The 22,488-nt window shown below is 42.7% G+C and overlaps 1 protein-coding gene across 6 annotated transcripts in view; it reads right to left on the reverse strand.

The window, feature by feature from the left end:
• TESPA1 (thymocyte expressed, positive selection associated 1) overlaps window positions 1–22,488 on the reverse strand; it is a 154,343-nt gene that overhangs the window by 27,898 nt on the left and 103,957 nt on the right. Inside the window, exons 1-4 of one of the 6 annotated variants that reach the window (XM_029204709.1) lie at window positions 14,323–15,053; window positions 12,343–12,530; window positions 4,955–6,152; window positions 3,790–3,832 (exon numbers count right to left, since the gene is read on the reverse strand). In XM_029204709.1, the coding sequence (XP_029060542.1) occupies window positions 3,790–3,832; window positions 4,955–5,117 (206 nt within the window). In that variant the 5' untranslated portion in view covers window positions 5,118–6,152; window positions 12,343–12,530; window positions 14,323–15,053. Of the gene's footprint in view, window positions 1–3,789; window positions 3,833–4,954; window positions 6,153–12,342; window positions 15,054–22,488 lie in introns of those variants that run through there. The other 5 variants (XM_029204706.1, XM_029204707.1, XM_029204708.1 and 2 more) reach the window with 5 other exon arrangements.

A 22,488-nucleotide genomic window follows, 5' to 3' on the forward strand; every position in this document is an offset into this window, starting at 1 on the left:
TTTAGTAACACAATATTTGTTGGGTGTGCATCTTTCATTTCTGTTTTCTAGCTGCGCGCTACCAGGCATGTCCATAGTCTCTATATGAGGACCAGCTCAGGCTGACCCTTGTGATCGTATGCTCTTCTATGTGTATGTGGAATACACCACAGAAGTATGGACATAGGCCTGGATCTGTTGATCCATGCTCAGCTCCTCTGAGCATGGTGGTTTGAAATTTCATGTCCCTCATCCAAGTCCCAGGCCTTTCATGAGTTATCGCTTAGAACATAAAATCAATGACTAGAGACTAGATCCATAGCTGCTCCTCTCCGCATTTGCACTGAAAGGTCCCTTAGCATCATTTCAAGTCTGACATAGAAGAGCCAAGCTACTGCTCTTCCTGTATACCCAATTCATAAACAAAGAGTAGGGAGGGGGATTGGACTGTGAGAAGAAGCATGTGGCTATTTTTAGCTTCTTCCAGAAATTTCCATAGATTCTGCCTGCAGAGACGGATGAAATAAAAATTCATTTTAAGGCAAGACAAAAATTTAAACAAATTTGTTTTCTGCCCATTTTGGCCTCCTTCCTCCCCTCTGGTGTGCATTATGCATTAACCAGACCTCTGCAATGGCAGAAATATCTGCTCAACCGTAGAGATCAATTTTTCTTCTTCTGGCACCAGCCATGTAATGACCTAGATGATATTTCTTTCTCAATCCCACGTATGGGGTCGTGATGACCCACCTCTCGCCTTGTACGTGCAGACATCTTTGGTGAACTTTATGTACAATTCCAATATGTCATTTCCCTTAAAGATAGGGACTGGTGCAGAACAGACTGGTCAGATGACCTGGGGAGATACAGGGCAGCACCTAATAGAATTTCTTAGCTTCAGTACTTACTTATGACCTATTAATGTTACTAGCTATATTACTTGTAATCTTATTTTAAAAGATTATTTTTTCTTGCATTACCGTATGTGTGACTGAGCCTCAGATCAAATTAACGATGATTAGGTGACTTGAAAAGATTGATCAAATATGTAGCTCTATAAGATCAGTGATAGTGTAAGTTTAGATATAGGAAGAAACAGCAAGAGGAAACAATTTCCTGGACCATAACAGACCAGTAAGACAGGTGGTCCAACTGGTCTAGTAACAGTTAGCTACTGTTAACAAGGCCTAGTCCAGTAATAGTACATTGAGTGGCCTATCAAAGAAATCCTCACCTGACCTGGGAATAAGCATTCCTAGTGCCATGGGACAAACTGAGCATCAAATGCCTCTCAAAGCTTGGTCGAAATTAAGACTGAAAGGGAAGGGATTGTAAAATGAAGAATGTTGCCCACCATCCAGTTCTACAAGAATCAAGTCATTAGCCACTGCAATCGCTGACCTACAATACACCTTGAAGGAATTTCAGGGCAAAGATCAGGAGAAGGCACTTTTGCGCTCTGGGAAAACTGACAGAACTGGCCCTCAGATAGTTAGATATTTTCAGGAGAAGTTTTACTCCCATTCCTTCCTAACATTTTTCCTTCCTAGAGGTAATCACTGTCCTAAAGTTGATATGCATCATATCTGGACACACTTTTCCGGTAAATAAAAGGATACAGATAGATGCCAGGTAAATAGATAGATGGACTTATTTTGTGAAATTTTAAAGTAGCATAAAACTCATCTTTATAAACTTCATGTAGGGGAGCAAAATTTGCCACCCTGAAATGTCTCTTTGGCATGTGGATTATTTCAAGCTGAAGACAACCAAGGCTCAAAAGACTCAGGAAGAAACCTTGACCTTCTGCCTTAGCTGCCTAAAGAATTTGGATAGAGGGACTGTAACAGGAATAGAGATCTCACTAGAGAATATGAACTAGGTGTGTTGGAATTCAGAGTCTGCTTAGTATCCCATTGTCTTTACATAGTCCAGTAAATGTTTGTTTACCAAACATTTGCTTTTTCATCTCCGTGTGAATTGCCTTCCTCCCCTTTGAAGTCCCAAACCACTATCCCCAATATCATCTTTTGTCTTTAGCTGAGGATGGTATTTAAGGTGAGGGTTTCACCATTTTGGTGAGTTACTCAGTTCTCCGGGGTGTCTCCCATGTATACATGTTTAAACTTTTGTTTGATTTTCTCCTGTTAATCTGTCTCACGTCAATTTAATTCTCAGATTAAAGAATTAAAGAAGGACCTAGAAAGAAGGGTAGAGGAAAATTCTTTCCTCCCTGACTCTCACCACTCACATAGTACTACAGAGTATAAAACACTTGTACACATATATCATTTAAATCTCACGAGAATCTTTTGGAACTTTATTATTCTAGCTCTCCACTTTACAGAAGAGGAGTCTGAGATAGAATTTCAGTTGTTTGCTTACAGCTGTAGAATTTCAGTTGTTTGCTTACAGCTGGTTATACAGATGGTTAGCACAAGAATTAGGCTCAAATCTTGGAGCCTTTTCACTCACCAGACTACTTTTTCATCATAAATTTTGGTTCAGGGTTTATCTTGGTAGAATATAGGTAGGGAAAGGTGATTTCTGGAATTTACAATCTTGTATTTCTGGGAATTTATTCTTTTCAACTAGAATGTAGTATGTTTGTGGTCAAGGAGCATATTTTAAACTACTTGGCACCCCTCTAGGCCATTTAGACAATCAGACAGTTAGCAAACTCACGGTCAGTAATAATTATTGACTTGATAAGACTGAAGAATAGTTAATGGGATAAAGACAGTAACTGAGCCCACTGGTTCTCCTGTACGTATCTGGAGAAGCATTTTAAATCCTGGGACAGTTCTCACACACCCAAACCTGCAAACATTACCACCATCCATTTACTTCCCTATATTTTGATTACCCTTAATTAACTCTGAAATTCCGAACCAGATTATGACAATAAAGACAACATGTTTTGTACACAACAAAAACACAAAATAAATTCTTCCTTGCCTTACCTCCCAGGGCAGAGTTAAAATAAACAACCTTGGATTATACAGTGTTATTTATTTCCTACCAAATAAGCCAGGATGGGTTTATTCATAAGTTAATAAACAAGTTTAGATGAAAGGCTATATACAGCTTGAAACATTTCTGAAGAGGAAATAAAGAGTAGGCGGGAGTTATAAGTTCTGAGAATTCATTATCACACAAATGATCACACTTAAATAGGTCACAGAAGCTTTCCCTCCAGGTCTGGGTAGACTGAACCTAAAATGGTACAGGCAGAGGGGGTGTAGGGTTTCAAATTTTAAAGTGTTTCTCAGGAAAGAGGTACTACATTTTGCCTTGAAGTACCTGCTCCAATTCGTCACTGCTTTGAATGACTGGGGTAAACCCTTAGCCCCTCTTCCTGTGTTCTTCAGTAGAAATAAACAACATAATGATTCATAATGAAGAAATACTCTGACCATAAGAACAATTAGGTTTCTAAGTCCTCTTTTGTTACACAGTGTAAAACTCCAGTCTGAAGGGAAAAGCAATGGAGCAGGAATCTGGAATCTAGCCCAGCTCTCCCCTGTGGCTACCCATCTCCATCCTTCTTAGTTTTAGACCAGGTCCAGACTGTACTTCCAGATCCTCACCCTAACTTAGTCTCAGCCCAGCGACGCACTTGATTCATAGCCCCAATCCCCACACTCACCCCAAATCTTTACAATCCCCTCTCCCTTATTTCAACCTCACTTCTAATCATTACGCCCAATTAAAATTCATGTCCCTGCGCTCTGAGTTCTCAAGAGTCAGAGCCTGTTAACACACCCAACCATCAACCACGCTCAGTCCAGCTGCCTCGCCAGCACTTACCCACAATCCTGCAGCCAGTCTTCAATCTTGTTGATTGGATTCCCTAGAAAAGCCAGATATCAGATCACCGTGGAAACTGAAGGAAATCAGACTTCCTCCCTGAAATTCACCCCATTCCACAAACATCATTATATAAGCCACCTCACGACTCCTTTTTCTTCCCATAAAACTTTTCTTTAAGATAAAAGAGGAATATATCCGTGTATAAAAATAGTGGATCGGGTTTCCCTGGTGGCGCAGTGGTTGAGAGTCTGCCTGCTGACGCAGGGGACACGGGTTCGTGCCCCGGTCCGGGAAGATCCCACATGCCACAGAGCGGCTGGGCCCGTGAGCCATGGCCGCTGAGCCTGCACGTCCAGAGCCTGTGCTCCGCAACGGGAGAGATCACAACAGTGAGAGGCCCGCGTATCGAAAAAAAAAAAAGTGGATATTTCTTCTCTCTCTGCCTCTGTGCCCCCTTTCTCCCAGAAACATGGAAAATACCCCAAGGTTTGGGAACAGGTATAGATCCTTCTCTTTAAAAAAAAAAAGGAAAAGAAAATAAAAAGCACAATTTTGCGTTTGCACTTTTTGTTTCCTACCAAATAAGCGAGGGTAGGTTCACGTACATAAGATTTATTTTTAAATTTATTTTTTACTTTTTACTCTTATGTCTGCAGCATCATTGGAACCTAAAAGAAGCTCTGAGAGGCATGTGGAAAAGGTACTATTACTATTTCAGGTACTAATACTTCAATTAGACAAGCATGTCCTAGAGCGGTGAGCGACTTGCCAAAGGTCACGTCACACAGCTGAGTTGCAGCCAGAGTCCAGGCACCCAGATTGCGTGTAACCTTGTTACACAGACACAGAAACACTCCAAACATTCATAGAGAACCCTGGCCTCGGATCCTCACAGAGAGCTGCTCAGGACGAGGCAAAAGTGTGCCTCTTCCTTTTTCCCAATCTTAGGCTGTTTCTTTCTCACATAATTCATGCCTCATATTACTTTACTCATCTTCCCTTAAACTCATTTAACCCAGTCAAAATAAGCCTCGTGGTGGGGGGCGGGGGTGGCTAGCCTAAACCCAGGACCCGCTGCCCGCACTGCAGACCTGGGCATCTGGCACGTTTTCCATATCACAAGAGAACGTGCAAGTCTGTTTGATGTCTAATGGCCTCTTACCTTCCTGGAAAACATCATCCAGGCCAGAAGGCTCGGGATCTGGGACACCCTGCAGGGCTGCGGCAGCCTCCTCTTCCAGGACCTGGGTCTGCCAGTGCCGGCTCTGTCGGAGCCAGGCCCGTCGCCTCTCCCAGGACGTGGGGCTCAGCACAGAGCCCTCCATGGCGCTGGTTCAGACTTCAGGGCCTCCCGCCACAGGGATGCTGTCCTGTGAGTTGGAACACAGTGATGCTGCCTCATCCTCTGGTCAGTAATCACCACTCCCAGGGCTGTCCCCACATCTTCCCAGCTCTGCAGAAAGGAGCGTAGCCCTCTGCCCGTTCCGGAGGAGGGAGGAGATGTCTTGTTCCTCCTCCATCTTCCAACGAAAGGAATGCTCTGAGCAATCTAAACACCAGGTCTTCCAAGTTTGGAAACTGGAAATATCATATGATTTAAGGGACACCGAGAAAGCGCTTCTGACTTGAGAGTTGCTACTTCTCATGATAGGTGAAATGCTGTATTAGAAAACATTTTCTTTAGTTCTTAAGAATTTTGTCTCCCAGAATCTTCCATTGTAATTAAAATATCTTTAAGTTTGCAATGTGTAGATTTCACTTTATTTGATCCTCATAAAGATATATGAAGTCTCAGATCTCAAAGGTTAAACGGATTTTCTAAGGTCTCACAACCAGGATGTCAGTCTAACTACAGTCATTCTGGGCTTGTTTTGTTTCCTATTTAGCATAGGATTTCTCTGGGGGCGGTAGGGATGAGGGTGGGGAGAATCCCATAATAAAAACAAGGAGACATTGCCTGAAGCAATTAGCAGTTACCACTTTCAGGATCATCAGATCACTTTCTAATTTGTCAGCTTGGGTTTCTCCACGGCTCTGAGTTAATTGTCCAGTTCATCAGTGTGCTAATACTTCATTTAACACTGCCTAATCAACACCTCTGTATTCTTCCAAGAGATATATTCTGATGGCACGAGCCACTTATTCAAAGAGGAAGACAGAGAGGATGAATCATTCGATTGTCCAAATAGAGCTTTAAAAGACTTGAGGCTAATGTACAGTCATTGGCTTATAGTCTGTCCTCCTGCCTCTTCCCCACCAGCTGCACTCACAATCCCCACAGTGAACAGGTGGAGGTGGGACCAGCCCTTGTCACTGGAGCTGCCATAAACGCTTCATCCTCATGGCTACACCTTTAACTGCTGGAGTAAGGAAAAATAAAAGGGGGAAATAAATAAGAAGAGCGCCAGTTTCCAGAGACTTCTGCTTCTCAAACACTTAAAAACAAAATCATCAGTGAAGCATTCGACAATTTAGGCACTAAAATACCTATTTTTGAAAAGAAAGTCCTGAACATAAAATGCATTCCTAGGGCAATAAAATTCTTTTGGATGTTTCTGCTTGTTACAGACAAAACATATCCAGAGAAAAATAGTACATAATTACTGCTGTCTGATCTAAATTCTTTTACTGCAGGCCCAGCCTAAGGCATGTCTCTGCCCCAAGGAGAGACAGCAGTTGGCACTATGAAACTTTATTAACCCTGGACACCCAGCCCTTTCTCCACTGCCTGTGCCTTTAAGGGGAAATTAAACAACTGAATGAAGTCTGTGGTGTATAGTGAAGCCACAAAGAGGGGTAGCAGAGAGAATTTGTTGTCCTTTGGCCAGAGCTGTTATGAGGTGATAAAATGAGGACGAAACTGCCACTATAAAGAATTTAGGGAAAGAGTCTAAAAAGCCTTGCTAGTGTGCATTTACCTAGTACTGCACCTCCATCCAAAATATTTAATATGTTGGTGTCAGTCAGTCCGGGGAAGAAAATATCAAAGGCTAACTTGCCTATTGTCTTTAATTTCCAGAGCAAATGAATCTCACCTAAATCACAAGAAATCTCCGGGTCACAAGAAGAACTAATTTGGTGATCAGGGGAATTTAAAAGGAATTCGGGAAGGAAGGGAAGGAGGGAGAGAAGAAGGCAGGAAGAAGGGAAGGAAGGAGGAAAGGAAGGAGGGGAGGAAGGAGAAAAAGAAGGAAAGAAGGAAGGAACCTTCAACTCCCACACTTTATTCTGCCACTTACTAATGGTACAGCCTTGGCGAATTCAATCCCTTTCTCTGGGCTCAGTTTCTCAATGAGGATGTTATAGCCTAGCACAGTGTCAGAATCTCACTAATTGAGATGAGTGATGGAGGCCTCTCCTTTGGTTTCAGCATCCTCTGTGATGCAAATCTATCCCACACTCCTCCTACATCTTTGAAAATACGCCAGACTCATACAGGCTCATTTCCCCTCTGCCCCCTGAAAATGCTTATCCCCCGTTCAACCCTAGGCTTTCCCCATGTTTTTCCCCTCCCTCTTCTTCCCTCTCAGCCTTTGGCCCAACTCTTAACCGATTTCTCCGTGAAGCCAGGCCTGGCTTCCACAGCCTCTAGATGATAGGCACTTCCACTGAGCTCCTTCCCTGCTTGACTTTCTTCTTCATTGTTCTTATCACTAACATACTTTATGTTTTATTTGTTAATCCAATTTATTGTTTATTCTTCTGATTTAAATAGAAGCTCCGCAAGGACAGAGGTTTTTGTCTGGGTTGTTCACTGCTATGTCCCTGATGCCTAAAACAGAACCTAACTGATTTTCCCCAATCTCTGCCACACGTGGGTTATAGAGACCTGTTCACAGGGCATTATGTGGGAACACTGTAAGTACAGCAGTATTTGGAGGCCGGGAGAAATAGAATTGTCTGGTTAGTGGTGACAGAGGGAAGCTGTGCTGCTTGGAGATGAGAAACTGGGTGTTCTCTGTGGAAATCTGGAGGAAGCAGCACATGGTTATCAGACAAGCACGTCGGCAGTAAGAGTGTTAGAAAGAACTGAAGGATGGATGCCCACAGCTGTCAAGATGGCACCCTTGAAAGCACGGAGGGTCCTTGTGACAGAGAGAGGGCATGGAGATATTTCCTCCAAACAAGTCATACAAAAAACACACACCTGGATGTACAATGGAGTTTGGTGCAGTGAAAAGAGCACTGATGCGAGTCAGGAGTCTTGGGCGTTCTTCTAGACTTTCTGTCCAATTAACTGACTTCTGGCAAGTCAATTAGGTTTTTCTATTTGGGCATTGACTTCAACCTCTAGAAAATGAATTGGTGGGACTCAATGTTGTAAAAGTTCGCCTCTAATACCATTGTTTATGAATTTATTCCAATTGAGTCTGAAATATTTGTAGGAATAATACCTGTACAAAAGATGCATTTGTGTAGTTTTTCCTGTAAGAATTAGGAAACAGCCCAGTGGCCTCTGGAGTTACTTGCCACTTAACAAATTCCCTTTCAAATTAACACTGACTTATGAGGTTCTTGGACTTAAAAGCTTCAGTGACCCAGGAAGGTGGTGAGCCTGGATGAGGGAGGCTGAGAAGGAGCCCAAGGAGTGTAATTCAGTCAGGAGAGCTCAAGGACCCCCAGCACTTCTTGAACTTTTCTGCTTCTTTGCTTTAGCTTACCCAGTTTCAGCCACCTTCCTCTCTACCCAAACACATTCTACATTTTGAAGGGCTCCTCAAGTCATCTCCGTTCTCTTGCCCACCACTAGCACCCAGCACGTGCGCCTAGACCACATTCAGCAAGACGTAAGTGGCTTACCTTTCTGGCCGTTATCCACCATTGCTTGTAACCTGTCCCCTAAATCCTACCTCAGGGCAGTGCATGGTACCTTGCAACAGAAGGGGCTCAGTAGATACTGTACCTGCAGAGGACCAAGAGTCACGCTGCTGCTGAAATATTATCCCCCTCTAGTGTGTATCATAGGCCAGGGGCTCCCGACTTTCCACATGGTCTCATATCCTAATGCATGTATTTTGGATACCTTCTAATGAAGAGGAAAACGGCCTGGGGCATAGTCACGCCACCCCTTTGTTGATAGAACATAGGGCCACACAAATCTGACTGAACTTATAAGCTGAAACTATCAACTTCTCTTGTCCTAAAAAAAATATTTTCCAGAATTTTTCACTGTAGGTTTTTATTCCCTGGTCAAAAGTTCCTTCTGGAATCTAAGTACCATTTTTCTTGATGCTGGTTTAGATTATAATATTACATTTAGTCCATATTCTGTGGGGATGAAAGTCTGATGCCTGCTGATATATTTTCTCTGACATTCCCACTAAGCACCTCCCCACCCCCAAAAAAACAACAACACGAATGCCACGCTGGTTCTGTTTCTACTTGCCTGAACCACCCCAAAGCCTCCTTTCCCCCTCTGCTATCATTTTCAGTCCTCTGTCTTTTCTTCTTTCCTACATTTTTCTAGGGATTTACTCCCAAAATATTTCTCCACAATCTGTTGAGTGCTCTGGAATCTGACTACAACCAAGTACAGCAGGAGAGAATTCTCTTTTTCTGAGGATGTTATAGTTCAAAGCAGAAATTGCAGCAGCCATGATTGAAGTTAGACAAGAGGAATCACCATTAATGGTTTAAGACTAGGGAGCTGGGGACTTCCCTGGTGGCGCTGTGGTTAAGAATCCGCCTGCCAATGCAAGGTACACACGTTTGATCCCTGGTCAGGGCATATCCCACATGCCACGGAGCAACTAAACCCGTGCGCCACAACTGTGGAGCCTGCGCTCTAGAGCCCGCGAGCCACAACTGCTGAGCCTGTGAGCCACAACTACTGAAGCCCGAGCGCCTAGAGCCCGTGCTCCGTAACAAGAGAAGCCACCGCAATGAGAAGCCCGCGCACCGTAAAGAAGAGTAGCCCCCGCTCACTGCAACTAGAGAAAAGCCCGCGCAGCAACGAAGACCCAACGCAGCCAAAAATAAGTAAACAACATAAATTTAGTTTAAAAAAAAAAAACGACGAGGGAGTTGTTTCAGAGCTTTGAAAGGAATATCTTCCAACTAAAGTCATCAGCAGAAGCAGTAACTTTACTAGCAGAGAAAACCTTTATGGGTGTGTGATTATTACTACACTGAGAGCATCACTTACTTCCAGGCTCTTTTCTAAGGAATGTAGTCAGAGATTCACTTTATATAAACATGGGCAATTCAAAGCAATAGGTACTCATAATAACTGAGATGTATAGAGTTCCTTATATTTATCCATAAAACTGTCCCATTGTCAAGTATATCTAAAAAAAAAAAAAAACTGTCCCACAAACTACTTCACTTAATCCCAACAATCTCCTTGGAGCTAATTATTGTTATCTGAAGCTCAGAGAGATATGTGCCTAGTCCAAGGTCATATATTTAGGATCTTATGGTGCTGAGATTTAAACTCACATTAGTCTGACTCTAGTTGTATCATCTTTCCACTGATAATGGAGCAAGAGGATAACCTAAGATCACCATGCAGGTGTCACTGATAAATGTAATTTAGGATAAAGGAAGAAGAAACTGTGTTAGTAGATTCTCTAGTTCACATGCTAGATGAACTCTCCGTTTTATAGTCTAGTACAGAAGAGGCAGATAAACCAAAAGTAATTTATGCTTGACTTTGTGACAATCTTAGTAAAGGAAGAGTTACTTTGTCCGGTTATTAGTGTAGTTTTCCTTCTTGACTCCAACGAGATGGTTATGAAGCAGTTTTGCCTTCCTCAGGCTTAGCGTGGTTTAGCAGCCACGGAGGGCCCAACGAGGTTCTAGCTCAGAGGAGAGAGTCTGCCTGGAATTTCACATTACTTGTAGACTGTTGTGGCATTCAGAGCATTTAGCAATGGTTATGGAGCAGCATAGGCAACTCAGAGGTCATACCAGTCCCAGTCCTGTGACTGGGTCCTACAAGTGTGTGGCTAGCTTGGCACTGAGTTTTTGGTGCCATCTGGGGAGTCTTGTGGGAAGAGCTGGGGTAGCTGGGTTAGTGGTGGGCACTCAGTGGTCTTGGAGTGATGAATATTTATCATAATTTGATATGAACATATTTTAATATCTTAGCAACCATATGGGCCTACCAATCTAAAATATGAGCTCTAGTTACAGATGTCTCACCAAGGGGATACTTTGAAGGGGTCTAGGAAGGATGGCCAACTCTTGAGGAGGAAAACTGTAGGAGTGTGCGGCTGTGCAATCAGAGTAAAGCTTGTCTGAAACCACAGTTCTGTCTACTTACTGCATATGTGTCCTCAGTGACATTCCTTATCCCCTCTAAACCTGAGTTTCTTCATATGTAAAACATAGTGTACCAAACTTGTTGGGTTATTGGGGTTTCAAAATCAAAACTCAGATAATGCATACTAAGTCCCTGATGTATAAAGGAGGTGCTTAATAAATATAGTTATTATTGTTATTAATTTCCCCTCAGTCAAAGCCATTCACTAAAGTTGGAACGTTTTCAGGAATAAGGAAAGAAGGAAGGAGAAGGAGTGGGCAGAGCAGGGTACAGAAGTGTGTGTCAAGTCCAGACGGTGAAAGAAGGATGATGCTGTCGAGAAGAGATAAAAACTAAGCAGTAAATAGGTCCTCTGTTCTTACTTAATGCCCAAAGCGATCAGAGAGATCATCTAATCCTGATCACTCATTTTGCAGTGAAGGAAACTGACACAGAGAGAGAGAGACAGAGAGACAGAAAGAGAGAGAGAGGCTTATCTGAAGTCACATAGAATATTAACTGCTATCAACAGGACACACACAAGTTCTGAGTCCCAGGTGTGTGCTTTCTTCCTTTATATCACATAGCCTTCCTCCTCACTCTTGGTTTCCAAGACCCAGCCTTAGGTTTCTCTTGAGCACGCTGGGCCTCCTCCCGGGACGTGTATCAGACGGACCTCTCTGCTCTTCCGGCTGTACTGCGTCTGTACCCCAGCAGTGCCTGTGAACTGGGACTGAGAGTGAGAGAGCGTGGGAGGAGAGAAAAAGGAAACGGACTTTCCATGATGGGGCCTGTGAGACCTTCCGCAACTTATGCATCTTTTCTGCAGTCACAGACAAGACAGACATCACCACTCTTGCAAGGGGCTGTGGGAAATCCCAGGACAGCCAATTTCTTGGTTTTCAACAAGGACAAACTCCACCTCAAGCCAGGTTGACTGCCGCCCATTCTCCATACCCCCAACCCCCGCAACAGGCTCTCACACTCCTTCACAGATAGGCAATGTCTTGCTAATCTCTAACCCTCTCCCATGTCACTGCCATTTGGAAGAACATCAGAACAAAAATTACCCTGAGTGCAGCATTTGTACATCCTGAGACTTCTTGTGGTCTAAGGGAGCAGTTCAACTGATTTGAGGCGAAAAGAGGAATGCTATTTGATAAATAATACCAAGAAAAATGCCCATTCACTTTTGTAACTCGTTTCCTCTCTCTTTTCATCTCCTCCCTCCCACAAATAAGTTTAGCTGAATAAATCCCTAAAAAAGACCATCTACAGCCTCTTTTTCTCTCCTCTTTCTTACTTACTTCTACCTCCGTGATGTGGATGAGTTTTATGGGAGCCTTGTAAACTCCTACAGGAAATATTAAAGTTGTACATTTGGAAAAAAGGGATCACGTGCTGTCCATGTTGGGAGACACTGGATTCTTTCATCATCAAGGCATCAAGAATAAGAGACATCAGTTTGCCTGGACTGGTTTACAGGTAGTTCAGTCTAGAAACAGGAGTGAGAATAAGCAGACTTCTCGATCATTGAGTTAGTTCTGTGAATTCCTATCTTTAATTCTTCAGTCTCATTTCCTTGGTAATGAAGCTCTGTCCCTCAGATACTCATGTTTATTCTTCCCTCTTTTTCTTTCACAGTATCTACACCCTCTTTTCTTCTTCTCAAAATCTGTGTTTAAGCCTTTTTGCAGTAGGCCCGTGTGTGGGCCGGGCACACGGTACTGTGGGTACTGGAATACCCACCTTTGTCTTGTCCTTTAGGCTGTAAACAGAACAGTTGGCAGTTATCAAGTGGAGATCGATGTCTGATCATTTCCTCTTACAGTGTGAATCATGACCTGGGCTGGGACCAAACTTCCTCTCCATTTTCTAACAGAATATGAATCATTAACCAAATGATGGTATTGGGTCTCCATGGCTGCTACATTATACTTAATCACAGGACTCCATCTAAGTTTCAGGAGAGCAAAGGAGTTATGAGAAAGTGTCTTTAGTATGGTTGTAAAGAGTTTCCTTGGGATGCACATGAAGAAAAAATCATTTGTAAGATCTCTTTCTATCTCTCTTGTGATAGCTTTAGCTTGTTATCTCTGATAATCTCAGTAGAGATAGATAATAAACCTATCTTACTTTATTCCTAATAATGTTTCAAGTTACATGAAAATTAGACCAGATCTTTAGCTCTAATCACTCAAGCCTAAACTCAAGATTGGACACACAGGTCGAAAGTCTGCAACCTCCAACCTCCTATCCTGGGCACTGCTGTGTACTGTCTAGAAAGTTCCCTTGCCTCTCTATTTAGGGCTATTTGTGGTAGACAGAGTCACTGGGGATCTCTTCCAAACACTTGGGGTCTTATCAATTCTGGGGGGCTCTTTCATCGTGTCCTTGTTCTACACTGGGGACACACCTCTGCTCCTCCACCCACTGGTGGGTTCAGTAGCAAGTAGGGCACGGGAAAACCCCAGCGTAGAGGATCTTTCCACTCCTCTACCTTCCCCCAAACTCATGCAGGTGGTGACATGCTCAGCCTGGCTACCACTGAGACCAGGTGTGTTGGAGGAGCAGACCCCATCCCTCCTCAGGATTAGACAGGCCATTAAGTGGTCAATATATTCATCGATCCATCTCTGAGATGTACGGCTTGAACACTAAACCTGACAGGTGGTTACTGACCTTGAGCCTTCCAGTAAATTTGGCCCGGTGTCGTCCAGTTGTATAAATTCTCCCTCCCCTTTCACCCTAGTATACGTTGCTATAGTTATCTCCTCAACAACTTTCTTCTACAGCTTTTGAAGAAAGTGGTCATACCTGCAAAAAGCAAAATTCATTCTGGCTAGGTATTCCCGAGAGTCAGAGTTATGGATGCTAGAATGGGACCCAGATGAAGCTAAGAAACGTTTCTCCTTGAGAACTTTTCCAAGTTAGAATCAGATTGAAACGCAGCAAAAGTGAGGACAGCAAGACACAGAGAGGAACTTCTCAGGTGAGAAAGATGAAAAATTCCTAAATATTAATTCAGGCCGTCGAAGGAACCCATGTTCTGTGACCCTAGCGAGAGTACCTCTCTGATAATAGGAAGGAAAAAAAAAAATAAAGAGACCTTGTTCCAAGAGGCGCAGTGATGTATTTTTTAAGGTTGAAGTCAGGGATGTGGGAGCTTTTCTCCTGACATTTCCATTTTTTTCGCAGCCTGATTTTTCTCTGACTTGTTTCCTCCTATCTCCCAGCACCATCCTAAATCAGTACAGTCTTAAAATTGAGGTGGAAGTTGTACTCACCTGTTCGCTGGTAAAGAGCTGAGTTTGAGGCAAAGCAGTTCTCAGAGCTGGGCACAGCCCTTCCCGGCTGGGATGGAGGTGAGGAAAGGGAGAAGGTATCATATTGCATATTGTATCTTTCTCTCTGTCTTCATTAAAATGCTGTTGCCAGCTTGAAAGGGGAAGCGGAAATGAGAAAACACACACATACGTACACTCACATATGTACAGTCCCCTCCTCCTATCCTGGCCACATCCTCTGCTCTTTAGCTCTGCAGACTGACTGTAGAAGAAAATATCTGCGGTCCCCAGAGCTCACCACTAGGGAGCCCGTCCCATCACAGAGCTGCTGTGGTCTTTGCAAGACAACAGGATATCTTTTCCTGCTAAGGGGAAGGTACAGCTCATTTAAGGATGTGTGTATAGGAAAGTCTTCTAACCATATAACTGCCTCAAATAACCCCACTGCCTCACATAAAGCTTCTGTCTCCAGGAGGAGAGGTGTCTAAAAATGGTAAGGCTCTCTCCCGAAAATTATCTCACATTTATCTCAGAGAAGATGCCTACAGCCCCATCACACACTTGAGAGGGATCTAAGCCAGAGTGGATCTGTTTTCGTAACTCTTTCACACTCTGGTAAATTCCCCAGAAGCTTGTTTTCAAATACTGCACCATTGTAAGCAACTGTTTCTCTGTGTTGACTTCTTTTTTTTTTTTTTTAAGCAAGTTTCTTTTCTTTTCTTTTCTTTTTAAATTTTATTTATTTATTTTTGGCTGTGTTGGGTCTTCGTTGCTGTGCAAGGGCTTTCTCTAGTTGTGGCGAGCAGGGGCCACTCTTCATCTCATCATGGTGCGCGGGCCTCTCACTGTCGCGGCCTCTCTTGTTGCGGAGCACAGGCTCCAGACGCGCAGGCTCAGTAGTGTGGCTCACGGGCCTAGTCGCTCCGCGGCATGTGGGACCCTCCCAGACCAGGGCTCGAACCCGCGTCCTCTGCATTGGCAGGCAGATTCTCAACCACTGTGCCACCAGGAAAGCCCTTGACTTCTTAATGTTTTGTTTTCATGCTCAAACCAATTCAAAGTATTTCTTTTTGTAAATAAATGATGGCTTTCCGAAGGTTTTCCAAAATCTGTCACATCCTGGAGATGTCTTCAATTTATTGGCTTTCAGTTCCAAGAAGACTTACTAGACTCTAGAATTTTTTCCCATTCCTCTATCACTTTCACCTCTGACCAGCATTCAGCATCCTTGACAATACCTCTCCTTATCTCTCCAATATTTCCTAATATTTTTTTCTTCTTTGATGTTGCACCATTCAAGTTATTTCCTATCTTTCTTTCCTGGTCCTAATTCTGTTTCCTTCCCTGTGTCATTTATTTATAAATATTTATCATAATATTTATTGTACAAGACACACCTCTGATGTGCTAAGTAACTGTGACTGACTTTCGCATATTCATTCTTTTTTTCCCAAAAAATTTATGGCTATAACTACAGCTGGATCTCTTTTTACCAACAGGACAACTTCATTGGATACTCACAATATATAGTATCGTGGAGAAGCCTAAATAAAATTTCTGCTCAGCAAATTGTTCTCTAAACATTACTTTCTTCAAAGATAAGTAGTATTAAAATAATAATTCTTGATGTCTCTCTCTCTCTAATACACAGAGACACACACAATACATTCATTTATATGTAGGGATAAAAATGTCTAACATATTTTCCCAGTACATAGTAGGTGCTAAACATATGCTTTCCTGAGAATCAACTCAAAATCAACAAATTAAAAAGCCAATGCTAGCACTCCCTTGGTCTCTTTAACATTATTTTTTTCTGTACAAATTAACTACAAAAACTAACTAATGGAACTCTTAAAATTATTTTTAACCTTAAGTTTCTGAAATTCATTAATTTCCTTGACAGTTATTTTCAACATGCTGGAGACAGGGAAAGTACCACCTCTATAGCGCAGTTTAATTTTTAGCGTGATAGGAAGCTGCTCCTGGTATTTAGTGCCTGAGGACCAAAGATGCTGAACGTCTCCAAAGCCACAGGACTCTTCAGCAACAGGAATGACTGTCCCAGCCATAATGCCAACATTCTGATAAACATGGGTGGTTTCATGGTTAGGAGATTTGGTTCTGGAGTCACACCCTGGTGCTAGGTGACTCTGTAGTCCTGGACACATTAATTAACACCTCCAGGCCTTAACTTCCTATCTGCAAAATGAAGATAATCTTAAAGGACTGCTTGCAAAGCTACAGGAAAAAAGGAATGTAGAGTATATAGTCCAGGACTTAACTCACGGCAAATGCTCAACAAATTGCAGCTATTTTCTTAAGGCTCTTGAATACAACGTTTTCAATTTATCTATAAATTGAAATGCTATATCCCTGTATCCATCAAAGTGACCTTACTGATTAAAGAATCCATTTCACAAGGAAATTTCTAGAGATTTTGTTTGTTAAAGAAATGTTTGCTTCTTTATAAGCTGTTGCTGAAAGATTAGGATGAAGGCTATATGATTCCCAGGAGGATAAAGAAGGCCAGAATATTCTTCTATGTTTGTCTTCTTCCTCAGTTGTAGAGTATTTCTCTCTCAGCTACTCTTCCTCTGTCCTTTAATAACGTTAAGAGCCTCAGTTGACACTGTAAAGTTCTCTGATCATATATTCCACAGGCTTCCTGAAACTTTGACCAATTGTCCTTTTTCTGCTAGATGCAGTTCAGGATTTCAGGAGGTTTTTAGGAGATTTTGTTCATTTTTTTTTTCTTGGTTAAAAATAAAAACCCTTAAACCATCTGAGATGTTGAGTTAGCTCTCTGCTGCCCATGCGATTCACCAGTTCAACACTTTATCACATGGCCAGATTGTCATTTTAGGGTGGCCTCCCTCCGTGCTTTATGAAATTTAGTAAAAACGCTGAACTGGGAGTAAAAAAGCCATCTGGCTTTAACACTAGCTATATGACAGTTACTTATCTTCCCTGGCTATCAGTTTCCTCTTCTGACAAATAGAGGAATATTTTCTAAGATTCTCTTGGGTCTAGAAACCTATAATATGTACATACACTGTTTTTCTCTTCTTTCATGTACCCATGTGTGGTTTATTACAGAAAACGAAAATATTAAGTGACGGATCTTTGGTAAGAAAGCACTAGGAAGATGAGAGAGAATGCGTTAGGGAAAAAAAAAAAAAACCTGTTGGCCTTTGCAAAGCTAAGTAAAAATTGCTTTTGCGTGATATTATCCTCCAGACATGTAACCTGATAACACTGATAAGTAAGCACTGAGGTGTCATCAAACAGATGAGCTGGGGCTGCGCATGAGTTCTGAAGCTGTAGAACTGAGAGCTAGTTGGCAGGCTGCCAGCCAGACCTGGGGCAGAGCCAGGACAGCTGCCCGGCGAGGCTGTCCCAGGATGGAGAAGCTGCTGTTCACAGTCGCTGCTCTGGGCCGAGCAGCTGGGCCTCCCTGCCCAGGCCCAGATGCAAGCGACATGCTTCCATCTCAGTTCTCAGCTTTCTCTTTTTCACACACCCTCGGGTTTGCAAACAGCCATTTTCTACTGAGTCTGTCTCTTCAAATTACCAATGTGGGAGTTTGAGTGAGTTTGTCTCCTTCCTGTGCCAAAGGCTCAAAAGTGGGGAGTGGGCATGGATGGAACCCTAGGGGAGAAGGTGAGGGTTCAACTCGTCAAGGAGTTGAAAGTTTTCTGAACTGTCTCCACACCAGAAAATGTCCTCCGAGATCATCTTGTCCTTTTCTCTGCTTCTGTGCTCTGTGAGTACAGGAGTCCAAGAAATGGGATTTGCTAACTTTTCTATCACACCCATCCCCTGAATCACTCAACTTAATTGCAGGAAAGTTCTTAGTTCTCTTTTGCTATCTCTTCCCTAGTTGGAAGTCCAGCAGAACTAAAGAGCAATATGTCACAGCCCTCTGCAGAAGGTGTTCCTGTAGAGATCTGAAATGATAATTCTATTTAAATTGTATTTAATTGGGTACCTTCTAAGTTCCAGAGATAAGCTAGATCCAGGGGGATACAAAGAGAGACAATATGAAATGCTATCTCCTAGAGGGCTTACTCTCTTGTGTGATCAAATAATTTGGGAAAATACATGGTTAACAAGAGAAAAACCTGATTCTTTAAGGTACAACTTCTCGAAGCTTTTAATAAGCTGATATGAATTGTGACTCTCTTAGGAGTTTCTATTTCCCAAATGTCTTAGTCTTTTTGTTTTGTATTGTATTTTTGGAGGAACATGCCAAGAAAATTACTTATGGGGAAGTTGTCCTCCACTACATCCATTTCAGTTCTGCCTTCTCTAGATTAAATAATGACGTTCCTGTCTTTTGTCATACTCAGATGATTTGAACACAGATTGTTTGACTATCTGGTAAGCCTATGTCCTAGCTTTCGTCTGATCAAGCCTGTTTAATTTAGAAGCACGTTGTTTAATTTAAAGGTCTCACTGGGGTCTCAAGTGTGATTCACGTAGTGAGCTCAGTGTTTTATAACCCCTTTGAGGAGGACAGAGCCTGGGGTCCATGGATGTGAGTGGAGGAGAAAGGATCTGGGGATTTCACAGGATGGGAGTCAGAGGACTTTGGGGGCCCTGTGGACTTAAGGAATGAGAAATGTGGAATAATTTTCAGCTTGGTCTCCCTACCTAGAAGAAAAGAGGGCTTCTAGGAGGGTTCCTCTCTCTACCAGGAACCTGGTACAAAGTCAACACTTACAGCAATGGTAAAACTGGTGGTAGGAAAAGAACAAGGGGGATGACTGAAATGCAATCAAAATGTTTGGGTGAAAGAGCATTTAAAGTGGGTTGAACCTTCGAGAAACTATGGAGGAAGTGCCAGCAGGCGAGTGGCCTCACGGATTTGGGAAACGTTTTAAGCTGGGGTCTTTAGGTCCAGCACTCTAAAACCTTAAAAGGATAGGCATGAAAAGCCACACAGCAGGTAGAATTTGGAGGCTGCTGTAGATTTAGTATAAGGGAAAATATGTAGGGTTTGAGTGTGGGGTTAGGGTTTAGAGGCAGAACACAAGAACTTGGGTTCCAGTGAGGACGGGGCAAGAGTTAAACAGACTGGAGGAAGCGGGGGACTCTTTTCTAAGCCTAGGTCCTTCGCTCATCTCTACAGAAGGGAAGCTCTGAAGCCCTGAGGCCATTCCTCCAAAGCGAGACTGCTCTCCCCAGACACAGTGGACCAGAGACCCGGTGGGCGGAGTGGACAGGCAGGCACGGGAGGGTGTGGGGCAGCATCAGTGATGGGGGTAGAACAACACACCAGGATTGCTGGAAAGATGTCAAAATGCTTCATCCGCGTTGTGTCAGTTAATCAGAGGAAGTGGGACAACCGTCAACCTCTGATCAGAGGGACTGCTGCAGAGAGGGAGATCGTGTAGCATCCAGCCCAGCCCTTGGTCTGGGCAGGAGTCTCGGCTCCAAGGAGAGTTCTCTTTGTTAGGGTTAGAGAGAAAGAAAGAGGAAGAAGTGAGGAGAAGAAAGAAGAGAAGCCGAACCAGGGAGAAGCACAGAGAGAATCTGAAAGGAAGTGATTCACACACAAGAGAAAGTAAAACTGGAGCGTAACCTCCCCAGTTTTGAAAGGCAAGTTGCTCTAACCGACCTCTTACAGGAAACATCTCATCTTTCGCAGGCACCTGGTCCCGTCACAACTGCCCTCCTCCTTCCCTGGAGGAGCAGTTCCCTCCTCTGGAGCCCCTCCTGCCCTTACCAGCTCAGACCTAGCAGCTGGCAAGGCCCACCTTAGAAGGTAGGAGTAAATGAGAGGGTGAGTGTGAATGAGATTTAAACCAAAGTGTTCTACAATCACATACTATCATTTTTGCTGCACTCAGGATGAACTTGTTTCTTTTGACCTACATTTGCTAAAAGAGTGAGGAGTCCAAAAGCCTGTCCTTTAGGCTTTGCTCTGAATCTCTCCTGGATTTCAGGATTCTTCACTACAAAATGATCAGATACAAATAAATGGTCTTTAAGGTTCTTTCCAGTATAATAGTTTCTGTTTCTAATAATACTAGTTACCATTTGTTGAGTCAATCTGGGAAAAACAATGAATGTCTATTAACTCTAGCCTTCAAAATCCACTTCTGTAGAGTGGATTTGATAACCCACAGATGAATTAAATGAGACTTTAAGCAGAATCTGTGTGTCCTGACGTTTCCCTTCCCGCAAACCTCTGTACTCACAGATGAATTCTTCAAATAATTTTTTCCCTAAAGACCACCAGGTGGCAGCCTATACCAATTCTCTGAGTTCGGCTGTGGTTACTTACTAGGTGGCATCAGCAACTAGCCCACAGCTCAGAAGGTTGACCTAACCCAAAATGATGAATTAACCCGGGAGACTGGCTGGATTTAGGGGCTAAAGTGGGTAAATGAGGGTTTCTTCTTCAGATTGGGTAGATTTTTATTTGGGTCAAAAAGTTCAATAGGATTTCAAAAGGTTGAGGAAAAAAATGAAGGTTACGCTGGCAGATCTGAGCGAGCATTAAGTACCAAGGTGGAAAATACAGGTTATGTTTGGGAAAACTCAAGCAGCGCAAGGTGAGTTGTATGACGAAGAACGAGAGGAACGTAAGATTGTTAAGACAGTTTGAGGCTAGATCTAAGAAATCCTTGGATGTCATGGTTCAGGGCCTGAACTTTGTTTTATTTTGTAAATTTTTCTTTTGTAATAATTTCGAATTTATGGAAGAATTGTAAGAAGAATAAAGAGAACTCCAGGACATCTGTCACCCTGACTGACATATTTTTCTTTATCACAGTCTCTTTTTTTTTTCTGAACCATGTGAGAATAATTTGCAGATGTTATGCCCCTTTACCCTTTACCTAAAAGCAAAGCTACTGATTTTTACACGTCTAGTACAATGATCTAGATCAGGAAATTTGACAGTGATACAATACTATTATCTAATATAGATCGTATTCAAATTTCATTTCTTCCCCCATAATGTGCAGGATCACACAACGGCACACAGATTTCACGTCTCTTTCATCTCCTTTTGTCCGGAACTGCTCTTCAACTTCCATTTGTCTCTCATAACCTTGACATTTGGGAGGAGTATAGTTCTTCTATCCTGTAGAGCGTCCCCCAAGTTGGTTTTTTTGCAGTTGCATGTGATTAACTTGGGTTAGACAACTTTCATGGGTCAGGATGATGTAAGTGATGTAACATCCTTCTCAGTGCATCACATCGGGAAGCCCATGGCATAAATTTTCCCATTGTTGGTAACACAAGGCAGTATTCTCCTTTTGTTTTGTCTTTTATTGTAAAGTTATAATTTTCCTATTTAATTAATAAGTGCTTTTAAATATTTTGAAAGTAAGTAAACATCCTATTCCTTATCAAACTTTCACTTACTGGTTTCAGTATTATATTTTCTTAATGGTGGAGAGTCAAAAATATACCAAAAATATATGGAGTAGGGTAGGATATAATTAGAACCATGTTTAGAAATATCATTCTGGAAGCTGTGTCTGTGCATTATGTGTTTGTGTGTGGTGTGTGAGTGTGTGTGTGTGTGTGTGTGAGAGAGAGAGAGTGATTTTACTATCTTTAACTCCTGTATATTGACCTTCTTCTGCCTAGAACTCTGGTATTGGAGTTCTAACCTGCTTCAAGAAATCTTTTAACCTTGAGTCTAGCACATGACAACCCTGATAGATTAGAGGGGGAAAAAATACCCTCTTCCAGGTCAATGCTGCCCGATCTCAGAGCACCCACCTTGGTTGTATTTGCTCGCTTGGGCAGACACCCCTGTGTAACACACAACCAGCACAGTGGTAACTGCAGGAGCCTACAGCTCTGGGTTGGATTTGGGGGCCATTAGAATCTGGGAGAGGACAAACATTTCTTAAGCTCTCACTATCCACCTATCTCTCTTCTAGATGTTTCACAATGCAGCCACTCACTTAAATCTCACAGCAAGGAACCCTTCAAGGCAGGCATTATTATTCCTAACGTACAGATGAAGAAAATGAGTTCCAGCAGCCTCCGTATAAGGCCAGGATTTCATCCCTGGTCTGTCTGATTCTGAAACCTGTATCACTTCTGCTCCACTCATTGCCATGGCCATACCAAGAGCAACCCTTGTCATTGTCTCAGTAACTGATATAAACAGCTTCTTAATATGCATTTTCCTCCCAG

This window comes from Monodon monoceros, unplaced genomic scaffold, assembly GCF_005190385.1.
Source record: "Monodon monoceros isolate NGI ecotype Baffin Bay Population unplaced genomic scaffold, NGI_Narwhal_1 Super_Scaffold_6, whole genome shotgun sequence".
In the NCBI taxonomy this organism is placed as follows: Eukaryota; Metazoa; Chordata; class Mammalia; order Artiodactyla; family Monodontidae; genus Monodon; species Monodon monoceros.